General features: G+C 43.9%; 1 protein-coding gene across 5 annotated transcripts in view; it reads right to left on the bottom strand.

The window, feature by feature from the left end:
- The window catches only part of ATP6V0A1 (ATPase H+ transporting V0 subunit a1), a 46,742-nt gene that overhangs the window by 4,418 nt on the left and 25,569 nt on the right, over positions 1-16,755 (bottom strand). For 3 of the 5 annotated variants that reach the window (XM_034756220.1, XM_034756216.1, XM_034756218.1), the window contains 4 exons: positions 13,741-13,848; positions 12,979-12,996; positions 9,766-9,883; positions 8,536-8,707 (listed from right to left, as the gene is read on the bottom strand). In XM_034756220.1, the coding sequence (XP_034612111.1) occupies positions 8,536-8,707; positions 9,766-9,883; positions 12,979-12,996; positions 13,741-13,848 (416 nt within the window). The remainder of the gene's footprint in view (positions 1-8,535; positions 8,708-9,765; positions 9,884-12,978; positions 12,997-13,740; positions 13,849-16,755) is intronic. The other 2 variants (XM_034756217.1, XM_034756219.1) reach the window with 1 other exon arrangement.

Here is a 16,755-nt window from a genome sequence, read left to right as displayed (position 1 = left end):
TATGGAAAGAAAAAACATGATTCATAATAAAAACAAATGTAGTGTTTGTGTGCCCCATGAGAAACACTTTCCATTCTCCTGTCCACTGGAACCAAATCGGCACTCTGAGGAATCAGGTGACTCTCCCAGGAGCTCTGGCAGAGAGATTTTTCAGCATTATTTTAGGAAACATTTTACATGATGAATATTTTTTAAATGGAATGAACTGAAAAATGTCTCAAGGACACTGGGAACATTCTTTGGAAAGCGACCGAACTCGAGAAGTCCTGAGCGACTACCACAATACAGCTCGCAAAGTCACTGACGGGCCCAGTCTGCAAAGATGACACTCTCCTGACACAGCCAAAGAGTGAAGCGTTCAGACAAACAACATTTTGCGGATAGATCCTTCTGCCTGCCTGTGCACACAGGGACCAAGTTCCCTGCTAAGGAGTCCCTGGGATGAGCAAGAGTTTCCGTGTGGGAGTGAAAGCTTCGTTGCCAAGGTCCTCGTGTTTTGCAGGAACCCTGACAATAAGCGCCCTGTGACTAATGCCTATTCTGGAAGCAAGGGGAAATAAGAGGGGAGAGGGGTGAGCATTTGGGTCCCACACAGAATCACAAGTAGATGAAATTGTAACCACGACTGCTAATCTTTCTGATCCCCCTGCTCAGGCAGCTCCTATCAGGCATGCTCAAAGTCCTTGTCACAACTTCAGGTAACCCGAGTCTAAGAGGAGCTGCTGCAGCCCGGGAATAGCGGGGTTAAGTAGCTGGGGATACCAGGTCCCTTTCATTTCACACAACTCCAAAGCCGAACAAAAGGAAGTTCCTGATAGGCTTCTTCGCATTTGCTCCCAGGAAGGTCCAGAGCACACAGCTCTGCTTTGCAGCGGTGGATGCCTGCTGCTCCCGGGTGTGCTTGCTTCACTGCATAACTTTGTAGAGTGTCTCTGGTTTCTGATCAAGTGCCATGCAAGAATTCCCTAAATCGTTAGCTCTGCACTTCAAGTAAACAGGGACTTTTCTGGTTTGTACTAAAGCCTCAGGACGTTCCCTCTCAGGGTTTTCCTATTAACAGGCCTCTCCAACCAACTGTTCGTTGGCACAGCGTGCCTGGGGATTTTCCCCATGAGATCCCCAGGAGCTGCAGGGGTCACAGGTAAAGTGCTTTCCCCAACCTGAGAGCATCTACAAAGGCATTTCGTTACGCCACGAAGTCAAATGTTCATGCTTGTGTATAAGCTGCAGTGCACCATCCAGGTGCCTAAGTGGGTGCTGGAGTGTTGATTTAGGAACCTAATTCAGGGCCTGCCCTTGAAAGAGGCACCTCCTTTGCTTTGAAGTCAAGTGGCCCTTGCCTGTAGTTAGATTCGTCAGGATTATTCGGCCAGGCTTTATCTTCAGCATGGCTGACCGCCCTTCCCACACGTAAGCGAAACGGCGATACCCTTTTAAAGCCGGCGTACGCAGCTTATGGTCACGAGATTTGCCTGGAGCTCAGGGCCTTTTACAAACTCAAAACAACAAATAGTTGTGAACCAGTGGGCGGGGATCTGGGTTTCACTACACCCACGTCTGCCCACTGGATTCCAAGCCGAGCAGGACTCCAGCCCATCCATGCCTTCTGAAAAGTAATACTCCCCCTCTGGAGACGGAATACCAAGAGCTTTGCAGGGCAGTCGGTGTGCGCCTGTCCATCCATCCTGACCTCAGTTCTCAGTTTACAGCTCAGAACAGCTGGCCACAAAGCAGCACATTAATATTCCGTTTTATTTGTTTTTACACAGCTGTTTGCGGCTTACCACGTTTGTGGTGTATGAAGTCTATTTTGATGTCACCACCCAAAACTGTGACCCTCCCCCCGGGGACCCCGCCATTTGGAGCGATCCAGACATTGTGAGACTCAGAAGCAGTTGCATGCAAGAAATGAATGCTTCACAGCCAAAAGGGATATTTAAGATCCATGTCACTGCCCTCCAATGGGTGAGCAGCAGCACATTCTATGAGCATTTGTGAATCAGCGACATACGGCTCAGGCAACACAGAGCACGAAAAAAATGCTCTCCACATGCCTGGAAGAGAAGCACCCTGAGCTGCAAGCATCTGCCATCGGGGTTGTCTTATACACTCAGAAAAAAGAATACAGACTTGGTGAACAAAACCTTCGCCAAAATGACACAATTCACTATAAAACAGCTGACCTTCCCCAATCTGGACTAGAGCAGGGGTTCTCAAACTGGGGGTTGGGGGTTGTGAGGTTATTACATGGGGGGGGCTGCGAGCTGTCAACCTCCACCCCAAACCCCACTTTGCCTCCAGCATTTATAATAGTGTTAAATATATTAAAAAAGTGTTTTTAATTGATAAGGGGGGGGTCACACTCACTGGCTTGTTATGTGAAAGGGGTCATTAGTACAAAAGTTTGAGAACCCTGGACTAGAGTATTGCCGGGGTGATGGAAATGGGTCTGGGACTCCAGCGTGGAAACGAATTGGAATTAGCTGCTCAGGCAGGGCCTGGTCATTGTACTGAGTTCCTGCAGCACCAGCAATTAGGCAGGTTAAATATTGCTCAGAGAAAGAGTCTGCACAGCCGTCTTTAATTGAGTTTCCTACAATAGTTGCAAGGACTTGGAATCTCCCAGTTCTGTAACTTTAACAATACATTTGAGATGGTGGTGCAGATGCGGGGCAGCCGGTTAACGGATGAGGTGTATCATCCACAGGGTGCTGCGTGGGGTTAATTCACTGGAGTCAGGGATGGGTAACAGGTTGGGAAAAATGGATGCTTGAGTGACCTGAGCCAAGTCCGAATTGTATGGTTCCCCTGGAACATTAGCAGGTTGAGATCCATTAGTTCTAGTGCTTCTCACACTAGAAGCTGAAGCTTCTCACACCTCAGCCTGAAGCTGACAGCGTGGCTGCAGAGATCATCTTCTCCCCTGCAACAAATGCCAAGCCAAACTTTCAGCCCCCACCACATGAGCTGACCTGACTTCTATCTGAGACATGCTGCTACCCATCCGTTCCACGCAGAACCCAAGGAGTGCTCCTAACCCTGATCACAGGGAGCTTCCACACATCCCTCCCAACTGGAACACACCAGCATCCTTCAGTGACTTCCTGGCCAACTCCACAGCCACCCCTGTCATTCTAATGGATAGGAAGGGGAAGCTCTCAGTCCCACTCAGCCCTAGAGATCTGTTTGGAGAACTGCTTCCCCCAAGAAGGCAGCTCCACAAACACCCAGAAATGCAAAGCTAATTTATAAATGCCAGGTCCATGAGGGCTGGCTGATCGCAGGCCCTTGTCACTAGATAAGCTCTGTCTCTCTCCAAGGTTTAGGAATAGGGGTTTCAAGGGAGTGAACGACATGCCCGGCTGTGTTTAATCTAAACAGCGATGCCACAAACTGTATTAATGAAAAGCAAATACAGAGATAAAGGAGACATTTAAAACAAGCAGCCAAGTTACTAGCCAAAGGGAAATAAAAGTCATAGCCTGCATTTCCAATACAGCCGAGCCAGCAGCTTTTCATGGTGCAACAAAGATCTGTTGATCACAGAATCTCAGGGTGGGAAGGGACCTCGGGAGGTTCTAGTCCAACCCCCGGCTCAAAGCAGGACCAATCCCCCACTAAATCATCCCAGCCAGGGCTTTGTCAAGCCTGACCTTAAAAACCTCCAAGGAAGGAGATTCCACCACCTCCCTAGGGAACCCATTCCAGTGTTTCACCACCCTCCGAGTGAAATAGTTTTTCCTAATATCCAACCTAAACCTCCCCCACTGCAACTTGAGACCATTACTCCTTGTTCTGGCATCTGCCACCACTGAGAACAGTCTAGATCCATCCTCTTTGGAACCCCCCTTCAGGTAGTTGAAAGCAGCTATCAAATCCCCCCTCATTCTTCTCTTCTGCACTATAAACAATCCCAGTTCCCTCAGCCTCGCCCCATAAATCATGTGCTCCAGCCCCCTAATCATTTTTGCTGCTCTCCGCTGGACTCTTTCCAATGTTTCCACATCCTTCTTGTAGTGTGGGGCCTAAAACTGGACACAGTACTCCAGATGAGGACTCACCAATGCCGAACAGAGGGGAATGATCACGTTCCTCGATCTGCTGGCAATGCCCCTACTTATACAGCCCAAAATGCCGTTAGCCTTCTTGGCAACAAGGGCACACTGTTGACTCATATCCAGCTTCTCGTCCACTGTAACCCCAGGTCCTTTTCTGCAGAACTGCTGCCTAGCCACTCGGTCCCTAGTCTGTAGCAGTGCATGGGATTCTTCCATCCTAAGTGCAGGACTCTGCACTTGTCCTTGTTGAACCTCATCACATTTCTTTTGGACCAATTCTCCAATTTGTCTAGGTCCCTCTGTATCCTACCCCTACCCTCCAGCGTAGGGATAGGATACAAAGGGAACTAAAGATGTGCAAGGACAATATCACTGCCAAAGTTTGAGAGCTTTATTGTTTCAACAGGTAGTTAAACATTAGTCAAAAACATAGTCCAGGTTACTGATGGAGGAATCTGTATTTTCTGAAAGAGTACAAAATAAAACTTCTCCAATTGGGCGTGACAGGCAGACCTCACATTCATCTGTTTTTCCAGTAAGGCATATGCTAAATGACTTCTCTGTTCCATGAAGACTGAATGACCCACCCACCAGACAAAATTCCACATAGGTGACTCCTCTTCCCCAGCTACGAACAGCCAACTAATCGGACACAAAGCTCTTACAGAGCTGTTCCTTCTAGGACACCTGTACTTGGTCCTATTGTTCTTTTGAGTTTCCACGTTAGAAAAGACAGCACTGGAAGTGCGTCGATTTCATGGTTAGACTACAAAGGAATGCTAATAGGAGATTATTTGGAGACCAAAAAACTTATAACTGTTCCACGGGGATAAGAGTAACCCAAGTGACTGTCTCAGCATAGTACTTGAGATCTCATTTTATCTTGCTAAGTTGCTTTTCCCATCGCCAAACTTTTATGAGTTGATTTGCTCTTACTGAGTTTACAGGTTTGAGGCACTTATGTTTAGGGGAAATATGACTTCACTTCAGAGTTATGCTTCTGTAGTTTCCCAGTAAATGCTCTGCAGTTGTTCTACAAAACAACTGTGTTCCATGTTGTTACGGTCATTTCTTGGCTCAAGAAGTCCCACTGTCTTCTGTCAGCTGCCTCCCACTGGGATGGGGCCACTTTCCCTGTAGTGTTTCCATGAGCTTAATATTTTTTAAAATTGTACTTAAAAACCTGGCATCGTGCAAAGCTCCGTTTCAGCTAGGATGTGGACAATATAAAAATCACACATGGTCTGACCCACTGAATGCAGGGGGCTTTGAATCAGGCCTTATCTGCGTGCGCTCCAGGCATACGTACGGAGGCTATGACTGTTCAGCAGAAGGGGTGTATATTTTAAAATATACCTGCTTTGTTTATTTCAGTCCATACTTTCAGAATATTTTTCTTGTGAAAAATCAGTGTTTTTTAAATTTTGAAGGAAAAAATGGTAAAGATTTTTTTAAATAATCTACCACCTCTATCCAAACGTGTGACCGAACGTTACAGCTCAGAGAGGAGACTTAGGCCTGTTACTAATTCAAAGATGCAGTTAAGCATCTGAAGAGTCGGAACATCGTGTCCAAGTTGATGCTCTGTTCATTGTCTGGCCCTGTCTGAGGAGAGAACTCACTACAATGGGTGCAAGATCAAAGTTCTTTTCATTGGACTTCGCTGTTACATACTGTCAGTGACCGTTGTCTGAGGACAAGGAACACCAGCTAGAAGCAACAGGGTCTAACGTAACCGATGTGAAATTTTCTAGGCTGGATGCCAGGAAAAACAGAAACGCCATCCAACAGCCATTTTCAGGAGTTGCAGACAACTGTAGCAGAGATCCCCTCCCTACATAAGATGGCTACGCTTTAGAATTCCTGTATGAATCATGAGTGTGTGGTTTGAATTCTGAAGATCCCTGAACATACTGGAAAGCTTCAATATGCACCTGGAAACCGTGCCATTAGGGGGTGCAAAAGGACTAAGTTTTCATCCCAAAAAGAAATCAGAGGAAGTCCAAAAAGCTGCAGTTGTCATTACTATCACATTTTATTTCTTACTGGAAAAAAAATGAAAAATAAAAAGACTTTAAACAGGTTTATTTCTTCTCCCTGTCTCAAAGACACGCTGGGTTTGGCTTTCCAGCCACAGGACTGCCAAGGCACCCAGGACAGAAAAAGTGGTGCTATGTTAGGTGCTCGTTGAAAATAAAAAGAGGCCTGTGCTCCTATTTTCAGACTGTAACTGGCACATTTCACAAAAGAAAACAGATAGAACCGCAAGTAGGTGAGCTCAGAGCAGGACCAAACACCTCACAAGCTACATTTGCGACTTCGCTTCTTTCTTTTGGCCAACCATGAAAAACTCAGAACTGACTTAATAAATTACTGAAGGAGATGGGAAAGGAGGAGAAGAGTTAGTCACAGGCTCTCCTGTCTAGTTCTATGTGTACCTTGAGGGGAACCCAAAAGCTAGCTAGATCAATTCCTTTTTTGTATTGTCTCTTTGGTCACACCAGAGAGAGAGCCAGCCACACTGGAATTCCAAGTGGAGTAAGTGTTCTTTAAAAGCAGGGACTAGGAACTCACTCTGGGCCTGGGTGGAGAGAAAGTGATGATGCTCCACTGAGTAATCTCACTTCTCTTCACTTACTGACTCCCCGAATACACACAATGTGAACCACCAGCTGAGCAGGCTAACAAAGAGCAGCGGCCAATGGGTCTTCTCTGGACGCACAGAAGGGTAACATTAAGGCTTTGTCTACACTGCACTTTTGTCGGTAAAACTTCGGTCGTTCAGGGGTGTGAAAAAACACTACCCCCCCCCGAAAGACAAGAGTTTTACTGACAAAAAGCGCCGGTGTGAACAGTGCTTTGTTGGCGGGAGAGTTCTCCTGCCGACAAAGCTACCGCCTCTCATGGGGTGGATTTATTTTGTGGTCTCTCCCGCCGACAAAGAGTGGCTACACTGCGCACCTTCTAGCAGCTGTGTCACTAAAAGGTGTGTAGTGCAGACTTAGCCTTTATGTATTCTGAGCAAGTTAAATGTAAGGAAGGGTGTGACGTAAAGAACAATGGACAAATCGTTTGATTTCTAAAGAGAGGAAACGCCGAAGAGAATCTGCTACACTGGCTGTATAAAATCCAGTTACTGGATTGGACCAATGGCCTAGAGCTCAGAGAGCTCCTAACGTTAGATTTAAAAATTTCAATTTGAGTTCCAGGAAGAAAGTTTTGTAGTTCCAGATTCTGCCTTGAAAGCCATGAGACAGCAAGAGAGAGTAGTCAACACACCGAATATAAGAATAAACTTTCTTAAGACAGCCAGACCCCAGTTTAAAGAGCTAATTCACTTCCCATTACAATGGGTGAAGAAGAAAATCTGCAGCTAACAGTTTCTTCCAGTCAGGGCTGACTGTGACCCACTATTGTTGTCTGTTGCTGGGAGTAAGGTGTAGATCTATGATAACCACCACCAAGCTACCTGAAAGAGAGAAACCCCTCCAGGCTCTCCTGCAGCAACCCTCTGAATTTGTTAACTGCTACAAAGGGGAACAGCCTTCTCCTTTCCACCCGCCCGCACTGGCTGGTGTCTAAGCAGGGCTTTCTTTCACTTTAAGCTGAACGGAGAGGCACATAATGAGTTACTCAAAGAATCAGGGTTTCAGCCATGACCTCTGCCCAGACCACCGGTTTAATCTCTCATATCTCAAAACACAGCTGTCCTTTCTGGAAACAAGTCTACTTCTCTTGCAGAAGAAAGGGCCAAGACAGACAGTTCTGACCCCAGCACAAGATCTGGATAACCAGATCTTGATAATGCTCCCCCCAGGCTGAGGTGTAACTGCTATTGTTCTGTTCCATTTTCCTGAGAAAGAATGGACTAACTATATTGCTGGCCGCACATGGAACTGCAGTTATCAATCACTATGTAACATCATTAAGGAGACAAGAGAAACAAATGTCATAATCAGGCAAAACAGAGAAACTGCTGAAGGGCCCAAATGTTCCATACCCCAACGCAGGCTGCCGAGAAAGGTTTAGCGGGGTTCAACAGAATTTTTTTGTGGCATAGAACAGTTATGCCAGCTACTTTGAAGTAACGCCTAGTGACTTAACTGTAGAGGATGGGAGTGAGGAATATTACTGGGACCACCAAAGCAGAAAATAAGGTCGCTAGCCTTCATGAGGTTTGAAAACCCTCTTGCTGCCAGTCTGCCAGCTGTAGAACAAGCTCTTAGTTTAGTTACATTCAGTACTATTATCCACACAATGTCCCAGCAGCGCCAGGCAATGCTGTTTCAGCACGCCATTACCAACTCTCTGAATTTTATAACTGAAGCCTAAACTTTGCTTGGGGCGAGGTGGGATGGGGTGGCAAGGCAAGTGTATACAGCTTCCTAGGAGATTGCATTCATGGTGGTGGTGGTGAATTATCAGTAATCATCTTGCTTATAACAGCTTTAAAACCTCTATGTTCCAGGAAACTTACCAGTGCAAACGGAGCGCGTGAAGGAAAGCCGACAGGCCCTCCATGATCAGAAGGATTGCCACGGTCAAGGTAGCAAAAGCAGCAAATAGGAAGAACAAAGCAAAACCTCCAGCCAAACTTCTCACACTGAGGCCGATGTGGATCACCATGGTCCAGAGCACCTCGGAAAGCTCTGCAGGAAGAAAGCTGCTTATTTCAGGGTGGAAGTGAAGGGAAGTTTTATTTCATGGAGAGTGGGCTTTAGGCAACGTTCCGAAATAACCCGTTCCCACCCCGCTGGGACTGTTTCTAGCACTGCAGGAGCTAGATGGTTCCACTGGGGCTGCTTGTGAAGAATAGGAAGCACTTGCAGCCAGGTAACTCAGGACCTGAACTCCAATTCCCGGCACAGGCTGCAAGGCCAGAACTGCCACTTACTCAGTGCTTTACATGCCAACCCCCATGCCTCCATCCTCACATCTGGAAGGAACTGGGGACTTTGTGAAAGATCCTGACTTGAAAATTTGCAGGGAACGTGGTGAGGGTTTGACCTTGAACCAAGTCTAGCTTGTCAAGTCTTCGCTACTAGGAAGCGTTCTTTCTTTCTCTATTTCTGACTTTAGCACCTAATACTTGTACTCACTTAAAACCTCTCTTTGTTGTTAAACAAACTTGTTTTATTCTTCAATTAAAATGAATCCAGTGTTGTGTTTAAACAGAATTGTTTGGTAACCCCAATTATAGTAGCAGACTGTTGTACACTGACCCCTTACAAGGGCAATGGACCCCCAAAATCTGAGCTGTCCAGAAGGCTGGGCAATGCAGAACACACATTTTTGGGGAAAATCTAGGACTGGGAGTGTGTTGAGATCACTCTACAGGTAGTAACCAAGGCTACTGGAAGCCAGAGAGTAGCTGATGTTTGCTGCCAGGCTGCTGGGGTCAGAGTGGCTGGAGCAGGACTGCAGCTACACAGACACTCAGGGTGTGACCTGCATGCTGTTTGGCTGTTTGTGAGCTGCCCACACTGGGAACTACATCAGCGAGACACTGTGAGGCACCCTAGGTTGCAAGGCAGGTGATGATAATCCCTCACTAGTCTGGACTGCACCCCAGAATACAGGACACACGCACTAGGGCAGTTTCTCTCTGTGGCACATACACACATGCCTACGCCATCTCCCCAGGACATTTTTGTCCAGGTTGATCTGAGACACTGATCAAACCTCCAGCTTTGGGAAAGATACTTACGTGCATGGGCCAGGCTGAGAGCCCAAAGCCGCAGGTAGGACGCGGTGTTGGAAATGCATCCCAGGCAATACTCAATGGTATGGATGGCCTGATGTACCACCGTATCCCCAAAATCAAACTGCAAAAAGAACAACAGAGCAAAGAGGAAGTGAGACCAGCTGCAAGGCAGTTGTAATGAGCAAGGGTTGGCAGATTAGGGGAGCGGCACCACTGTCTGGGGCTATTACAAGGGCACTATGTTTGGGCTCTTACTGATAATTTCTTCTACTGGCCATTTGGATACAGATCATTTAGGAAGAATAGCAAATATAAATTTCACAATTGCAGTGAAAGTTGACACTTTTTGCTAAATCTGAGCAACTAATTAGAAATAATCATTCAACACTGCAATTGGTAGACTAAAAAAAAGTCTACTTTCACATGACAGGCAATGAAAACAGTTATGATCAGACCCAGGACTTTACCAGGAAAAGACTGCTCCTGTCTGAACACACTGGTAATGAGTGTCTATTTCTACAAAAGAGGAGAGGGGTTACAAACACGGTTTTCCTTCTCCACAGGAATGAGAGAAAATGTATGGAAAAAAAAAAAAATCAGAAAAAGCCTGCGACAATACTGCATCTTTCGCACTGCTGTGGGAACAATGGAAGCAATCTCGTAAGAGCAGGAACTGGCTCTGTGTGAAAGAAGAAACAATGCACAAAAAGTTATCTTGAAAATCTCCTCTCTGCTTCACTTTTTCATCTGCAGTCTCTATGCCTTCCAAGCATTTTGGCAATCGATTCAAAACCATTTCAAAATAAATGTAGGAGAGTTTGCCACATTGCAGGTTGGAAAAAAAAAAAAGAGTCCCACGTTTCTGCATCTTGGCGTTAATCCATGCTCCGTGAACTTCTCCGAAGCACGTTATTAAAGGGGATGCAGAATTTTATGACACCGAGTGATCCATGTTCCGAAAGGAGCACAGCATGCTATTTTTATTCTTGTCCCCCCCTTAAATAGCCAAAGCAATAAACATTTCAAACAACTATGTCAAACTAGCTGTCGAGAGCCCAGATCTCTCACTTCACAGGAGCATAAACTGCAAGAATTCCTCAGTAAAACCTGCTCTGGTAAACAGAGGCCTCTGCCTCGCGGCACAGCAAGTCAGCGTAAAATAAACTGAAACCGACAAATATTTAAACAATAAACACAGCGCATGGCAGAGTTAGTGAATAACTGCCAGGGAGACTACCACTCTTGTGCTTCAACCCAAAGGCTCTCATGGGACGGCTTTAGCAGAGTTCTTGCAGCCTTATGGGTTATTTTTCCACTCTATTTAAAAAAAAGTGTTGATGTGCCTTCATATCATTCAAATGTCATCAGATATATCTGCATTATGTTATGCCTATTTCACCAGCTCTAGGATTTATCCCTAAGGACAACAGCTCTCTTAAAAGATCTATGTTCAGCAAAATTTACAGATGCAAAAAAGAGTCTCATTGCGAAGTTTCCACAATTCCACGGCTTTTATGCACACTGACAGTTGTTTCAGAATTATGCAATCCAGGTTTACCATTGCACAGCTGATCCAGTTTGAGGTGCTACCCTCATATGGTAGTACAATAAAAACAGCAACTTGATAAAGGGGAGATCTGAGAGTATGCCATGGTGGTATGTTTAGAATGTCACCAATCTTTGTTCTAGGAGACTTTGCTCTACTCAACACATTAAAAATTCACCTCAGTCATACACCTAAGATGGATAGGACCAAATTCTGCTTCTAGTTACATGTGTGAACTGCACGGACATTACTGGGGTTACACACAGGGAACTAGAAGCTGAAAACTGACCCTCTAGGGCAAGTCTTGAAACAAACCAACAAGTGCTAGGGTTGGGGGAGGTTATCCACTCTCTGCTGTACTGTTTGGATGAAATGAACATCCTTGTTCTTGAGGGTTGAGAAGAACTCTATAGTTATTTCACCATCAGATCAACTTCTGTCATTGTCTCAACATTAGTTACCAGAACCCCAAACACTATAGGGATAGATAAAAATGTAATGATCTAAAGGTCTTGTGGGAACTGGAAAAGGAATTCGTATTTTTCTTGGCTATGTGGAAATGATGGAGCAACACTAGTGCATTCTATCATCATTTGTTGCTATGAAGACCAAGACCCACCTATAACAAAAAAATCTGAGGAAGGTTTTGTTGATGGTGAAGCAACCCATATCTTTATCATTGTATGCACCACCTTTCTTGGAGAAGAATGTGCAAGGGCCTTTTGCATGGACACTCCACATACCAGTCTATTTCACTTAAAGATAAAACAAGGACAAACAAAGCACCCAGGTACACCAACAGCACAGACCCACGAACAGAACAACGGCTCTTAAGGTTAACATACTGCCTCCCGAGACACAACCTATTACTTTGGCACTGCTAGAGTCTGGAGACACACCCACCCAAAGAGAATAACTTATAATATCAACTCTAGGACTAGGGGAGGTAGGAAGAACATGAAGAATAATGGTCTTTTGGTATCAAGAAGAGCAGAGAGGCTGATTAGATTTCACAGTCTGTTCCCAAATGATATTTTATACTTCTCCAACTCAGAGAATCTAACTATTTGTGTTTGAATATGAGCAATTCTCACCAATAAACCCCCTCTTTTAAAGAGAAAAATATTGATTCTCTGATCTAGTCCAATTTTGGATGTTCCAATATTTGGTTGCATTTGTTTAGGGCAACATTCAGTCAATAAAATACCTAGTTCTGGACGATAGTAAGGGGGGAGGGGGGAAATCTACAAGCAGTTTGCAAAAAAAACCCAGACATTCCCATAGACTGTTATATCTGTTTTGTTAAAGTGTTAAAGACAGAGAGTCTTGCTTCTTCAGCAACTCTATAATATAAACATTTAGAAGCCCCTTGTCAATCTTTTGATTGACAGCTGTGCAGGCCAATGGAGAAGGATTTGCAATCTAAAAATCAAGGGAGATAAGAAAGCAAACACAATTTAAAGAGATGCAGCAATTCAGACAAGGTATTTTAAAAATGGAGATGATATTGTATGGAGTATTAGAAATGGTCCATACATGTAAATAACTAGATCTTATGGAAAAACAAGTCACATGGCATGAAAAAACATCATGTGTTAATTCAGCAGATGATTTACATCAATGGGAAATGGCGCAGATACATATGAATGCAAAGCTGGCTGTCATCTTACCACCTCATCCTCTGCAGGCTTGTAAACATAAATTTACATTTAGTGCAGAGTCTCACAATCAGAACATTCATCATGAACACGAGGTTAATAAATCCCTTATTAACATGACCTATTTCAGTGGTAGCACTTAGTTAGCACGCACTGTGCCGGCTGTGTAACGCCTAGGAACTGCAGCCCACTACCCTGTCCCCATAGGCAGCAGAATGCCCCCAAGATGATAAATATCACTTTCCCTTTTTCTCCCCAGGTGAGGTAGAAAAGGCAGGGCAGTTAGGAAAACATGTCCAAAGTTGAGTACTCAAGAAATACAGCACTTGGATTTATTTTAAACACAGGCTTATAATGACAGACAGTTAAATCAATAGGGTAACTCAAATAATAAACACACAATTACCATTTTAACTGGAGAGTAAACTGGGTAAAATGTGTCTGTGGCAACTGCCTAGATCTTACCATGGGGGGGGGGGGAAGCTTGCCTATCAGATACCCATTCTTTGTAATAGGAATTCAGATAGAAAGGGCCACATATGTTCTTTGAGCTGTGCAGAGAATTTCCACTGATGTTAATAGTCATGAGGATGAGTGGAAGGTAGCATGAGGAAGCAGGAAATTAGAATGGATATTAATTTCTACTGTTCCAGTTCCACTGGCAATGTCGGTACCGAGTTAGGATCTTAGAAACTAGTAACTATATCAAGCAGGAAATAACCCCTTTCATCACCAGCTTTATAGTGCTGGAGCAAAGGCTGATCAGGCGCTTACCTCATCCCCATCTTCAGAATGGGTAGAAAGCTGGTCATGCTGGATGATCTCGGCATCCTCTTCAGTTGGTCCATTGCCCACCCGGATCCCACCGAAGTTGTGAGTTCCCTAAAATGTGAACAAAGAGAAAGAGCAGAGTGTTGCTGTGGTTCAGTGAGACACTTGCGGGGGGGAAAAAAAATCAGAGAATGCATTTTGTACACCTCCAGAAAGCAGCAGCAGCAGCTCAAAGAAAACCACATATTAAATGTTAAGAGTCAAGGCACAAACGTGTTTCACAAACGGAGTAGACTGCTCTTCCTGATTGAGTGGGAAACACGGGCTCAGAACTGCTGATTCTGAAAAACAATTAAACCAATTCTGAATTAATGGTTGATGTTATAAAGCTTAACACCAAACAATTTCACCTTTGACCAAGAGCCACATGCTCTCAGAGCGACACACAGGCTGAAACTGACGGGTTTTGTGCAACAGTTTGTTAAAAATTTCCAAGAGCTTTCGGAACTCCTGGAATCTTTGACAGCAAGACAAATACTGCTGTGTATTAAATAAATCGCTTACTGGCAAATAGCGAAACAGCATTATCCCACATGCTAACAACAAATCTATATGCTTTCTCCGCACCAGTTTGTACCAGGCATGCCCACACCACACATTGCCACGGATGGGGTTGGGATGGGAATCAGTCCTTCTCTTACATGGAAGTTCTGAACTGTGCAAATGATTCCTTTTATAAGCATTTGTTTAGACATTCAGTACTTAAAACACAACCGTCCTTTGGTTCCTCCTCAAACATTAAAGGTCATAGTTAAAAAACAGACTCTGTTCTAACTTCACTTGGTCTTAACTGATCAAATTAGTAAAGTTAGGGCTGCTTCGTTTTGCAAGTTAAAGTGTAATCATTGTTCAGTTACATGAAACCTGCTACAGGCTTCATACTCCAAGTAAACAACTAACACCATCAATAATGGCACACACCCCATTCAGTGTTTGACAGGTTCTTACAATAGCGTTTTCAGGCATTGTAAGTGGAATTTAGAAAGACAATGAAAACCTAATTTGCACTTAACCTTATTTTCAGGATTCTAAACTGCCAGCAACCAACCTTTGCCCACTGTAGGCAGATTTCTATTATTTTCATTCAAGAACACCCAATAACATGGAGTAAAATACTTATTGGCAATCTGAGACTCTATATGTTCAGAACTTTAAAACTTGACCGACCTAAAGGGTGCAAATATAGAATGCAGTGAATATACGATGTGACCTACAACACTAGCATCTGCCCTTAGAGAGTGGTGCATTTAGCAGTTATAGGTGTGCATAGAGTAAAGGTGATTTTGGAAAATTCCCATAGAACAGGAAAAGTCAATTGGATATGACTTATTTAGGTGCCTCTCTCTAATATAACTAAGACCAGAAGCATTTCAGTGTTGACACACACTAATATTTTGGGGGGATGGAATGTAAACAATGTGGCTTTTAAATTCAAAACATTATAATTTAAGGATGACTATGAAAAACAAAGAAGATCAAACTTAGTGTCCTCCATCTCTGCTTTCATAGTTCATCAGGATTCTGGTGATACGGAGCAACAGTCTAGCATGCTTGCTTTTCTCACATTAATGCATTGATTATTAGTATAATGCATTTATAAACAACAGACTGATTTTCAAAGCCTTGTTTTTGTTTACTGTCAGGCCAAGCGTCAAACTTGGAACAGATTTATTTAATTCTTGTCAGATTACCTCCAAATACACTCCAGACATCTTACTTTAATAAAAACAGAAAACAGAATACAGAAAAAAGTGACACACATTAAGATAGTAAGAAGTATACTTCTAGGTAAGAGTGAAAAGACTTGTGTTTGGATTCTGTTTTTGAAACAGGTATCAAAGTGGACCAAAACTGAGTGTTAGATGGTGTTCTGCTAGTCACATTTCTAGGCACTGGAGATTTGTGGTCATGAGTTATTTCATCAAACACATGATTAGCATACAGCTTTTTCTCATGCACGTGGCTAATGTATATTCTCTTTGGACTGGTGTCAATTGCTTTAGATCAGCTCATATCAATAGAGCCATGACATTTTCCATCACATGGGGATCTGGCCCTCCACTGTGCATTTGACAGGATTGCGTTAGAAGAGGTGTGGAAATAGCCTCATTCACAGCTGGCCTTTTTACACACTTAATACATTTGATGGATATCACACACACACACACACACACAGCCATTTGCCAGATGTTTCTCAACACTCCTGAAAGATTTTTGCAAGACTATTATTAAAGATTTGTTATGGAAATGTTTAATATCCAAATATTAAACCTGATTTTCAGTTGATCACATAGTACAAGACTGAATGCAAAATCCAATTCAGATCATTTATTTGCATGATTTAGTCTCTTTGGAGAAAGAGGCCACATTTCATGTGCGTGACAACAACTTGAAATATGTCCTTCTGGTGAAGCAAGCCATGAAGGCTGCTACACTCACTAGCCGGCAGTGGACTCTGGCCATGGATGGTAGTTAATAGATTTACACACAGCTCTGTTTGGCACATAGCCATTTCACGGGAACGTCGGGTTCTGCAAGTCCCCATAAAGAAGCAGACGCAAAAATCCATTAACTGTTGATGTGAAGCCACAGGGTTAGTGCTGCTGAGAGGACCACACATACGTATGACTTTTTGGAGTATGGAATGTAAACAGAAAGGTTTCAAACAGAAGAGGTCAAATCTAGTTTATAAAAACAAATATGCAAGAACGTAAAACAAGGGGATTTCATCTTGGAGGTCTGCAGACAAGGCATTCTTGTGAGCTAGGATCTTCCCAGCACTTTCCAGAGAAGCGTCTTTGCATTACAGGGTCACTTAGTTATTCTCTTTCATTTGTGTGTATGGCTATTTAGGAATGCATCACAATTATATTGAGGGTTCTGGAATTTATCTTGCTGAGACAGGGACTGCTTCACCACAGGGGGATCTCGTTCACCACTTAGGAAGTGCAGATATGT

The sequence above is a fragment of the Trachemys scripta genome, chromosome 23 (assembly GCF_013100865.1).
Source record: "Trachemys scripta elegans isolate TJP31775 chromosome 23, CAS_Tse_1.0, whole genome shotgun sequence".
NCBI lineage: Eukaryota > Metazoa > Chordata > Testudines > Emydidae > Trachemys > Trachemys scripta.
This window is presented reverse-complemented; position numbering and strand designations above follow the sequence as displayed.